Consider the following 10,255-nt stretch of genomic DNA (forward strand, 5'->3'; position numbering starts at 1 on the left):
AGCAGCTGGGTGGGCTTTCCTCAAGGGGAATTCCAGTGGAGCCCCCAGACTGTGCTGGGGCCAGTAGCCTGGCCCTTGCTGCTGCAGGCCCCTCCTCCTGGCGGGTGTGGCTGTGGGTAGGCAGGGGTTAAGGTTCCAGCTAACCTTGAGCGTCGACTGCTCTGCGCAGGGACAGCTGAGCGGCTGTGTGGAGAGTGTGGGAGGGAGGAGGGCGGGGGAGGCTGGGCAGGAGGAATTGGTGCAGGGACAGGACGTTGTCCCAGGCGGCTGCTGACAGACGGTGTGAGGAGTGCAGTAGGGCGGTCGCGGAAGGCAGGGTGTCCCGGTCCCAGGGCATCCCCTTGCTTGCCCTCTACGACGGCTCCTGGCACACACAGGCAGGCTCTGTGTGGCAGCCATGGAGCCGTCGGGCAGCCTATTTCCCTCCCTAGTGGTTGTGGGCCACATCGTCACCCTGGCTGCCGTGTGGCACTGGCGCAGGGGGCGTCAACGGGTGCAGGACAAGCAAGGTAAGCACCCTTGCTTCAGCCAGAGCACAGTCATCGGCCAGGCTTCTGCCAGAGGATTGGGGGCGGGGCAGGGGCGGAGGGTCCGCCTTCCTCCCGCCCCTCACCTTCCCCACGCCCTCCTCTTCCTGCCCCTGAGCTGCACATGCAGTGTTTTTCGAGTGAACCCCCCCCACCTGCATCGAAGACCCTGCCCAGAGTGTTGGCGGTAGTGGGGGCTCCGTGGCCTTCATCAGCCTGGGGCTGGTCAGGGATAGGAGGGTGGAGAGGCTGGGGCTCAGCTCCGAGTTGCAGGTCTGAGGTTTAGGATCTCCTGCCTCCTCCAGGAAGATCCCTCCCCAGCTGCCACCGCCAGGACAATGAGAGCAGGAACTGCAGTGGCAGGTGAACAGGCTGACCTGTGGTGGGGGCGGGCCTGTCCAGGCCTCTCCACCCACAGCATGGGGTTGAGCTTCGAGGTGAGGCAGGTGCCTGAGTGTCCTCCGCCAGTACCCAGGACCAGCCCCAGGGCAGGCAGCCAGGCGGTGCCCTGACCTGCCCGCCCCTGCTCAAAGTCACCAGTTTTTGGGCTATGGTCCCGAGGCGGCTAGGCCCAGCACAGGACAGGGCGGGGCCGAAGTGAATGGAGACCGGAGGCCCCAGAGTTTCTGGCCAGAGGGACTGTCTTAATGGGGCGCTTGTCTCAGGCCAGGACTCAAGCAGGGGTGTGGTGGGGCTGCCCCCTAGCGGGTTTAATGGGTCTCAGCTTCCAGGACAGTCTACCAGATTGAGGCTGAGCTAGGATGGGGCTTCCCAGGATGGCCCAAGAGCTCCCCCGAGCCAGTGACTCAGCTGCAAGCAGGGACGTTAACGTAATGCTCAGGCCGAGGGCTGCTGCTTCTCGGCGGTTTTTGCTTAGGGATCAGTTGCCATCTTTCCTTCCCTGGCCCACTTTTCTCGCCTGTTCCCAAGTGGGGAAGGGGTTTCCCCTTGGCTCCTCTTCTGGCTCGCTTGCTGCCCTGGAGTACCAGACATGGCTTGGACACCTCGGTTCTATTCTTGCCTGGCTCTGCTCGTGGTCCCATGCACCTACTACACACCTGGCTGTCAGCGCCCCTCACCAAGATCTAGGGGAATTTTCTGAGCGAGGATGAACCTGGGTCCCCTGGGGGAGTTCCCAGGCCCAAGTCACTCGCTCCTGGGTGGGGCAGCTCCCAACCCGAACACTGGGCGTGGGCGGGGTGCACTACCAACACCACGGGCTGGGGCGCGGCTTCCCAGCCAGCCAGGGGCGGAGCGGGGCGCCTACGGGGGCAGGTTCTTGGGCCTCCGAGCTGACGGGTTGGGGAGGACTTGAGAGCTGAACCAGCCTCCTGCGTGGGCTGAAGCGGGGATCCGAGACGGATCCATGGCTGCGGGTGGCGCCTTCCCTTCGCGTAGGGAGGCCGTGCTACAGCGGCCGTGCTGGCTTGATGCGGGCTGCGAGCGCGCGCGGCGGGGCTTCCTTTTCAGGCAGCTGTGCTGTATCGGTGGGTGCCCGGGCCTAAGGGACCTCGGGCTTTTTATCTGCAGGGGCCGTGACAGGGCTGGGTCCTGGCTCAGGTGCAGCCTCCCTTCCGCGCTCCGGAAACACCTGAAGAGGAAAAGAGTTCGTTCTGGAGAAGGGGGATGGGAAGTGGGCGGGGCAGAGCGCTTGTGCGGTTTCCCGGTGCCAGGCCCAGGCGCTGGCTGCCAGGACTGGGAGACGCCCCGGGCGGGCGGGACTTCAGGATTTCTGCGGACTCCTACCCCGCGGGGCACCCTCCCAGTCTTGCAGTGTCCTTCCCAGCACTGGCTAACCTATTTCTTCATTTGTAGAAGGGGGCAGCGGTACTCCCACAGGGCGGTGGGCAGCTCCTACCCTGTGTCTGGGGTGGTGCGGAGGGTCAGCTGCCTTTGCAGGGCAGGGGTCAGACAAGTGTGTAGGAAGGTTTCCTGGGGTGTCCCTGACAGATGGGAGAATCTATGGAAGTGTGCAGCAGCGTTTGAAGAAGGGGCATGGCCGCGTTGGGGATAAATGGGGACCCTACCAGGCAGGGAGGAATTGCCCATTGGTCTGAGACGATGGGGTAAGGTTATGCACAGCCAAGTGCCGCGGCGCGCGTGCTTGCGGTGGGGGGCAGGACTGGTAGAGAGAGGATGCGGGGTTTGAGGTCTGAATGGTTGGAAGGTGCTCCGAGGAAGGAGGTAGGAAGGCTCCCAGAGGCCCAGACTGGAATTTGTGGTGCTGGAAGTGGCTTGGAGTTGCAGTATCCGAGTCCTAACCCCCATACCTGGTGCAGTATTCTTGGAAGCCTGTTGGTTGGCAGAGAGAAGGCTGGAGAAGGGGCTGAGCTGGAGACCAGGAGCTGCTTATGTATGGCTTCCCCAGGTTCAGCTGCTTCCGGTGTTCTCTTTGCTCACTGCCTGGCTCACTCCCAGGAATCTGTGGAGCCTGTGCCCCATGGCAGTATGACAGCCTACTCTTGCTGTGTTCTGCACCTTCTCAGTAGAGTGGGCTTCGTGACATGGAAAGGCAAGTGGCCCACTCCTGGAGAGGCAGCCAGCGTTTCTGCAACCCCCAGCCTGGGTGGGAGGTGTGAGATACTCTCAGGCACACGTGTTCAGGAACGTGTACTCAAGAGTACTGATCAATGTGGGGTCAGATTTGAGATTTTGGAGGGCCTCTGGAGGGTGAGGAGTTGATGTTTGATAGGATCCTAGAGGCTGCTGAGCCAGACTGTGAGCAGAGGAGGGTGTCCTATTGGAGCTGAGGAGTACCCTCAGAAATGGGAGGCAGTGTAAGACACTTGGCAGGGTCCTTGGAACAGATTGTGCCCTTCAGTTTGGAGTGGGCCCTTAAACCCCTCTGCTGGCTCAAACTCTCCCTCCCTTGGAGTTTTGGTGCCCTCTCCTGGCTAGAGGGGGCAGGGATGGGGTGGTGTTTTTCCTGGAACAGAGAAGCCTGGAGGCACTGTGGAAAGGGGTGTGGGGGGGGTGTTGTTTTCAGCGCACAGCTGGATCGAATCAAGCCAGAAGCATGGCCTGGAAAATTCTTGTGGTAGGGTGGTGCATTTTTCCTGTGGTGGTAGAGCCGGCTCTGCAGTCCCAGAGGCAGGCCATAGGTGGCTTCCTTCACTGACCTGAAGGAGCCAGAGGCCCTGAGCATGCGAGCCTGTTTTCCAGGACTCTTGTGCCCTTTGTCCAGATCCTCTACCTTTACAACCCGAACAGCTGCTACTCTGAGCCCCACCTGTCTGCAAACTGCCCCCTACCCAACCAGCTCCCAGGTTCCACTTCCTTTTCTAGTGAGTCACAGTGCCAGGGTTCCCTCCCCAGCTCTGACTCAGTGGCTGTGCCCCCTTGGGTGCTCCCCTTTGCTTCTGCACTCCTCCTTGGGGAGGTGCCCTGCAGTTCAGGCTGGGCGGTCCTGCTCAGATGAGTCACTGCTCAGCTATGTGCTGCTTTTTCGAGGTGTGCTCTGCCCGGCTGGCCTGGACTTGGGCTAGGTTTGCCCTGCCCCTAGGTGCTTCTAGGGGGCCAGGCTGGCCCTGGAGTAGGGGCCAAAAGAGGCCAGCAGGGGTGGGGGATGAGGGATAGGACCTGGTCACTTCTCAGTGCCATTCGGAGATGTGGTTTAGGATAATTGCCCCACCACCACCACCCAAGTGTTCTACAGGTCGGGGGTTCCTTCTGGAGTCAGGCCTGGCAGGGAAGTGGGTTGGCTGAAGGGATAGCAGGAGTGTTCTTTGAAAATAGGTGTGGCCTCAGTTCTGGGCCCTAGACACACTCAGGCATTCTTCTGTGTGATTGAGGGGTGGTCCCCCTTTCCCCTCCCTGTGATGAGGAGTCCTTCTGGGTGGCCTTGAGGATGGTGTGTCTTCTTCTGCTATCCTGGTGCCAGTGTCAGGTCCCCCCCCCCCGAACCCCGTGTCCTACTGCTGTGGGCAGAGTGACTGAGGAAACCCTGGTTTCCTGTTTCTGGTGGGCCCAGGGCGTGACCATGGGGGAGGGGCTGCCTTCCTCTTGCCTGCTGGGACACTCCCCCCTGGGGGGCCGGGCAAAGCAGGGTGGGGCTCAGAGGTGGGTCCTCCTTGCTGGGGAGTATAGCTGGCAGGGAGTGGCTGCTGCGACTGAAGCTCTGAGCTGAGCCTCTGCAGTGTGAACTTCTAGCTCAGCCCCAGCCTTCAGTAGCTGGTGTGCCACCCAGAGGTGCCCAGAGCACAGCGCCTGAGGGCAGAGGGACAGAGTGACGAAGGGGTGGGGACAGCACCATGTCTCAGCACCGACTCCGTGTGCCAGAACCTGAGAACCTAGGTGGCAAGAGAACCAACTCAGAGGACAATCTCTACCTGGCTGTGCTTAGGGCCTCCGAGGGGAAAAAAGGTAGCGGGCACCCCGCTGGGCAGGGTGGGTCTCTGTGGCAGGAAGGGCCAGCTGCTTCCTCTAGCAGGAAGCGTTGGCTAGGGTGGGGTGGGGGCCCAGACTGAGGGGTCTGGGTTTAGGGGACAGATTGTAATAAGGGGCCAGTGTAGATTGGTCTCTGAGCCTTGAGTGTGGGGCCAGGGCCACAGGAGTCTCTGGGCCCTGGGGAGAACCCACTGCTGTGTCAGGACATAGCTCCTCTTGTAGCACTTGGCTGGCCTGGCCCTGCAGTTCCTCTGCTTAGCCTGGGAAAAAGCATGTGGGGTGGGGCAGGCCTTGACTTGTGGGACTTATAAACCATGGACTCTAGGTGCTGCGGCTCTAGACCCTCCCATCTTGGGAGACAATGTGGAGCTGAGCAGGGGCCTAATCCCCTGCCTAGGCCAGAGCTGGCTGGGCCTGTGAGCCTTGGTCTCTGCTGCCTTGGCCAGACTGACTGTGAGCTGGGGGGAAGGGGGCTTACTTAGGTCACTGTGATCTGGAAGGGCCCTGAAGCTGGGGCTGCTTCTAGTCTTTTTTAGGTAGGATTGTCTGGCCAGGCCTCTTTGTCTTCCTGGTGGTCACTCTAGAGCTTCCCTAACCTTCTCTCAAGTCCCAGGTAAACTGACCTTTTCTTTTCCAGATGAGCGGGACCGTGTCCAGAAGAAAACCTTCACCAAGTGGGTCAACAAACACCTCATCAAGGTTGGTGGTGGCTGCTTATGGGGGAGGTGACCCCAGCCCATGCCCCCCGCCCCCTGTTCTCACACTGCTGAGCTCCCCTTTCATCTCTGAAACCTGTTATTTTCTGTCTTCTCCCACGCTTGCTCCTTTTGCTCCTCTTCCTTCTGATCTCCTGGCTCTGCTGTAGCACTGGAGGGCAGAGGTAGGTACCTGTATAGGACAAGGGTATATTCTGTGCCCTTTCCTTTTTCTTTCTGGGGATGTGCCTAGCACTTTGCTCTGCCTTTCTTCGGCTGTTGGTGACTATAGAGGATCTGTGGTCACTCTAGCCCCATTTTCCTCACAGGCCCAGAGGCATATCAGTGACCTGTATGAAGACCTCCGAGATGGCCACAACCTCATCTCCCTGCTGGAGGTCCTCTCTGGGGACAGCTTGGTATGTGCGCACAAGCGTACACACCCACCCAGCCCTGCCTGTGTCTCACTGACACCCTGCTTGTCTCCCCTCCTTGACCCCCTTTCCTGACTACCTATTTGTGTCTAGCTTGACCCTTCCTGCCTTTTCCCTGGAAGCAGCCTGGCCTTTCGCCCTGCCGCCCCCTGCACCTCTTGGTCCAAGGTTTCTGTATCACATGGAGGACCTGGCCTGGGGGTGGCCATGATGCCCTTGCCATAGGCTACTCTGGCCCTTGCTGTCCTCTGCATTGGAGGCTTAACACAGTAACCTCATGCTCTGCTCTGCTTTGGTTTCTCTGCTGCTTGGACTCTGAATCTTGATCTCTGCCCTTTACCCTTTGCTCTGCTCTGGTTGGGCAGCCGAGGGAGCGGGACATAATCAGGAGCTTGCGCCTGGTGAGTGGTTGTGCCTGGTGAGTGGCGGCACATGGGCTCTCTGAGATGTGGAGCCTACCTCACCTGGGGCTGGTGGCCAATCCAGCCCAACCCACATCTGGCTCTGGGGTGGGCGGATGGTTTTGCATCAAGCTGTCTATGGTCCTGCCTGCTGCTCTGCCTGGGGCTGGGGCTGGGACCCACCAGAAGCTGCAGTGGACATCATTGCCAGGCAGGAGGCAGGAAGATCCCCTCCAGTGCCACTGTCCTCCACCCACAGCTTCCTGGCTATTGTTTCTTCTCTACCCCCTTCTTTCCCACAGCCTGGGTTACTGGCTTCCCAAAACCCTGCTGGGCCTGGGCCTGTCCTGTAGGCTAGTGACCTCCCTGTTCTAGCTGCGGTGGGTGAACCTGGGATGTAGGAGGGGCTACGTCCCATTGGGGAAGACCCTTGGTTCATTTGCTGCAGCTGCTTTGGTGGGTATTGAGGGGTGGGGCCTGTGAACAGCAGCTGCTGTATGCACACTGACCATGCCATGCCTCGTCTCAGCCCCGGGAAAAGGGGAGGATGCGCTTCCACAAGCTGCAGAATGTCCAGATTGCCCTGGACTACCTCCGGCACCGCCAGGTAAGGCTCTCCCAGTCCCCAGTCCCCCTCTGTGAGCTGCTACCCTGTGGCCTATGACTTAGTGCCACTTGCTCACAGGTGAAGCTGGTGAATATCAGGAATGATGATATCGCTGATGGCAACCCCAAGCTGACCCTTGGCCTGATCTGGACCATCATCCTGCACTTCCAGGTAGAGTGGTTATCCCCAGGATTTTCTAGGGTGGCAGGCTGGCCCACTTTCTGGCTGCATGTGGCCTGGAGGTATCACCCTTGGAATGGTGGTGCCTGGAACCTTTCCTGCCAGCCCTGGTCCTATACTGGGTCTGTGGCCCAAGGTCCCAGGCCTTTCCAAGACTTGCTTATCCTGTGCCCTTTGGCCCTAGCTGGGTAGGGACCACAGAGCCTCCTTAGAGGAACTGTGCCCTGCTGGCTATCCTAGGGGAAGCTTCTAGAGCTGCAGGGGCTGTCCTGGCTGACTCACCCGTTGCTTGTGCTGGCCACACAGGAAGCCACAAATCTGAGATCTGAGCAGGAGAGCCAGGCTGGCATGGCAGCTGAGTCACACAGCTGACAGGCCCTCATACAGATAGCTAGGGACACGCTGAAGGGTGTGCTCACAGTGGACCCAGGCCTAGATGGATGAAGTTCCAGATGTACACGCTTTGCCCACCCCCCAGAGATACCCCTCCTGCTTGCAACCACAGAGGTCCTTGACATTCCCTGCCCTTGACGCAACAGCCTTTTCTAGGCCTATGTGTTCTGGGCCAGCTTCGAGGATCTCAGTTCTTAGGCCTACTGCCCACTAGCTACTCTGTGCCAGCCACTGGGAGTGCAGGGTACACTAGGGGAGCCCAGGCTGGGGTCACCCCCCCATCATGTAATAGTAGTCGAAGTTGAGGGTTCTGATTTAGAGTGGCTTGGGTTTGTGGCACTGAGATAATGGTGGCTCCCAGTGGCTCCCTGGCGTGGGAGCTGCTTCAACTGAGGCCTGGTGACCCTGGGCGGGGTGCTGAGCCACCCCTACCCATATTCAGGTTGCCAGGGGTGCCTGGTAGGGATGGACAGCTGGGCATGTGGGTGGCCAGGACTCAGATTTTGCCTTCTATCCCTTGTGTGGGGTAGATCTCAGATATCCAGGTGAGTGGGCAGTCGGAGGACATGACAGCCAAAGAGAAGCTGCTGCTCTGGTCTCAGCGCATGGTAGAGGGCTACCAGGGCCTGCGCTGTGACAACTTCACCTCCAGCTGGCGTGACGGCCGCCTCTTCAATGCCATCATCCACCGGCACAAGTACGTGGCCTGGGAGGCAGAAGGAACTGAGTTGGAGGCACCCCAGCTGGGGCATCTTCGAACAAGTTAGGGCCAAGAGGGTGGCAGGATGTCTTCTACTGACAAGAATTTAGTGCCCTGGGGAATGAGTGCCAGCCAGCCTACCTCTGGGAGGTGCCGGGGAGCAGGGCCCAGCTCCTCCTGGGCCCTTTTTGTTCCTGGATCTTCAGAAAAGCCTCCAGGTCCTTAAGGCCTTGGGGCATGGAGGTGGGGCCAGGCAGGGGAGAGGTTCAGTGCAGGTTCTGCTCACACAGATGCCTTAGAAGGGCTTGGCAGGTGGGCAGGCTGCAAGGAGCCCAGGCTGATTGTACCCTCTGCTCAGGGCAACAAGCCTGCAGGCCCCCTGGGCTCTTGGGGAGTGGGAACATCAGGATCCTTTCAAGTCTGCCCATGTGGGCAGGTTTGGGAGTATTAGAGGAACGGATGTTGGGTCAGGGCTTCATGTTTATCAGGTTATGTGGAGGAGTTTGCCTTGTGCTAGTCTATCAGTGGGTCTCATTGCCCCCGACCAGCCTGCCTCACCTGCTCCTTTGTCCACAGACCTATGCTCATTGACATGAATAAAGTGTATCTCCAGACCAACCTGGAGAACCTGGACCAGGCCTTCTCTGTGGCGGAGCGTGACCTGGGCGTGACTCGGCTCCTGGACCCTGAGGGTACAAGCTACTGGCCTTTTTCCTCCTTTCCCCTCTCTGAGGCTGCACAGACCCCTCTGACCCTGCCTTTCCCTGCAGATGTCGACGTGCCACAGCCTGATGAAAAGTCCATCATCACCTACGTCTCGTCTCTTTATGATGCCATGCCCCGTGTGCCTGGTGCACAGGATGGGGTGAGGGCCAATGTGAGTAGTGGCCTGGGGACAGTGGGAGACAGATCCAGCCCTCTTGGCCTCTGACTGCTCTTGTGCCCACAGGAACTGCAGCTCCGCTGGCAGGAGTACCGGGAGCTGGTTCTGCTGCTACTACAGTGGATCCGGCACCACACTGCTGCCTTTGAGGAGCGAAAATTCCCCTCCAGCTTTGAAGAGATAGAGGTAGGCCTGCTGACATGGCCAGGGCCTTCTGCCGATTCTGGCATGGCTTCTGACATCCCTATCCCCTCAGATCCTGTGGTGCCAGTTCCTGAAATTTAAGGAGACAGAGCTTCCAGCCAAGGAGGCTGACAAGAACCGGTCCAAAGGCATCTACCAGTCCCTCGAGGTGAGTGAGGTGTCCCTTGGGGTGGTGGGTAAAGTGTCTCCAACACAAATAAGTTGGGCATCCCGCCTCTCCAGTGCCTTCTGAGCTTTTGGTATGAGGGCTGTTCTAGGTTAGGTGGGCTGGGAGCCTGAGGTCCTGGCATGCCTACTATCTATAACCTGGGGCTGAGTTCTGTCCCTGCTCCTAGGGTGCAGTGCAAGCAGGTCAGCTCAAGGTACCCCCTGGCTATCACCCCCTGGACGTGGAGAAGGAGTGGGGCAAGCTGCATGTGGCCATCCTGGAGAGGGAGAAGCAACTGCGGAGCGAGTTTGAGAGGTGGGCGGTTCGGGGAATTGGCAGTGGGTGGGGCCTTGTGGTTGCTGGGGAGCCACCCCAGGGTGAGTCACTGCTTGGGGAGGAAATCCCCCCCCCCTCCAGACTGGGGAACCCAAGCTCTCTTGCCCTAGGCCAGCAAGACATCAGGCCCCAGGCAAGCAGGGAGGTTGGAGCTGAGGAGAGTTGCTCACAGGCAGCGTGTGGTGGGCCCCTGCACCCTGCCACCACAGGTCTCAGGGGTACACTGGGTTGCAGGCTGGAGTGTCTTCAGCGCATTGTGAGCAAGTTACAGATGGAGGCGGGGCTCTGCGAAGAGCAGCTGAATCAGGCCGACACCCTGTTGCAGTCGGTGAGGGGGAGGGGCAAGGGGAGGAGGGAGGGG

The 10,255-nt window shown here is 59.7% G+C and overlaps 1 protein-coding gene across 26 annotated transcripts in view; it reads left to right on the top strand.

The window, feature by feature from the left end:
* The window catches only part of Plec (plectin), a 66,171-nt gene that overhangs the window by 36,476 nt on the left and 19,440 nt on the right, over nt 1–10,255 (top strand). For 6 of the 26 annotated variants that reach the window (XM_033760829.1, XM_010630579.3, XM_010630585.1 and 3 more), the window contains 13 exons: nt 5,551–5,612; nt 5,779–5,793; nt 5,938–6,027; nt 6,408–6,443; nt 6,973–7,050; nt 7,129–7,221; nt 8,154–8,320; nt 8,900–9,015; nt 9,094–9,200; nt 9,273–9,392; nt 9,463–9,558; nt 9,746–9,873; nt 10,129–10,222. In XM_033760829.1, the coding sequence (XP_033616720.1) occupies nt 5,551–5,612; nt 5,779–5,793; nt 5,938–6,027; nt 6,408–6,443; nt 6,973–7,050; nt 7,129–7,221; nt 8,154–8,320; nt 8,900–9,015; nt 9,094–9,200; nt 9,273–9,392; nt 9,463–9,558; nt 9,746–9,873; nt 10,129–10,222 (1,202 nt within the window). Of the gene's footprint in view, nt 1–245; nt 510–1,822; nt 2,015–4,610; nt 4,890–5,550; nt 5,613–5,778; nt 5,794–5,937; nt 6,028–6,407; nt 6,444–6,972; nt 7,051–7,128; nt 7,222–8,153; nt 8,321–8,899; nt 9,016–9,093; nt 9,201–9,272; nt 9,393–9,462; nt 9,559–9,745; nt 9,874–10,128; nt 10,223–10,255 lie in introns of those variants that run through there. The other 20 variants (XM_033760830.1, XM_010630589.1, XM_010630596.3 and 17 more) reach the window with 13 other exon arrangements.

This window comes from Fukomys damarensis, unplaced genomic scaffold (assembly GCF_012274545.1).
Source record: "Fukomys damarensis isolate Sample0158 unplaced genomic scaffold, DMR_v1.0_HiC HiC_scaffold_5, whole genome shotgun sequence".
NCBI classification, from domain to species: domain Eukaryota; kingdom Metazoa; phylum Chordata; class Mammalia; order Rodentia; family Bathyergidae; genus Fukomys; species Fukomys damarensis.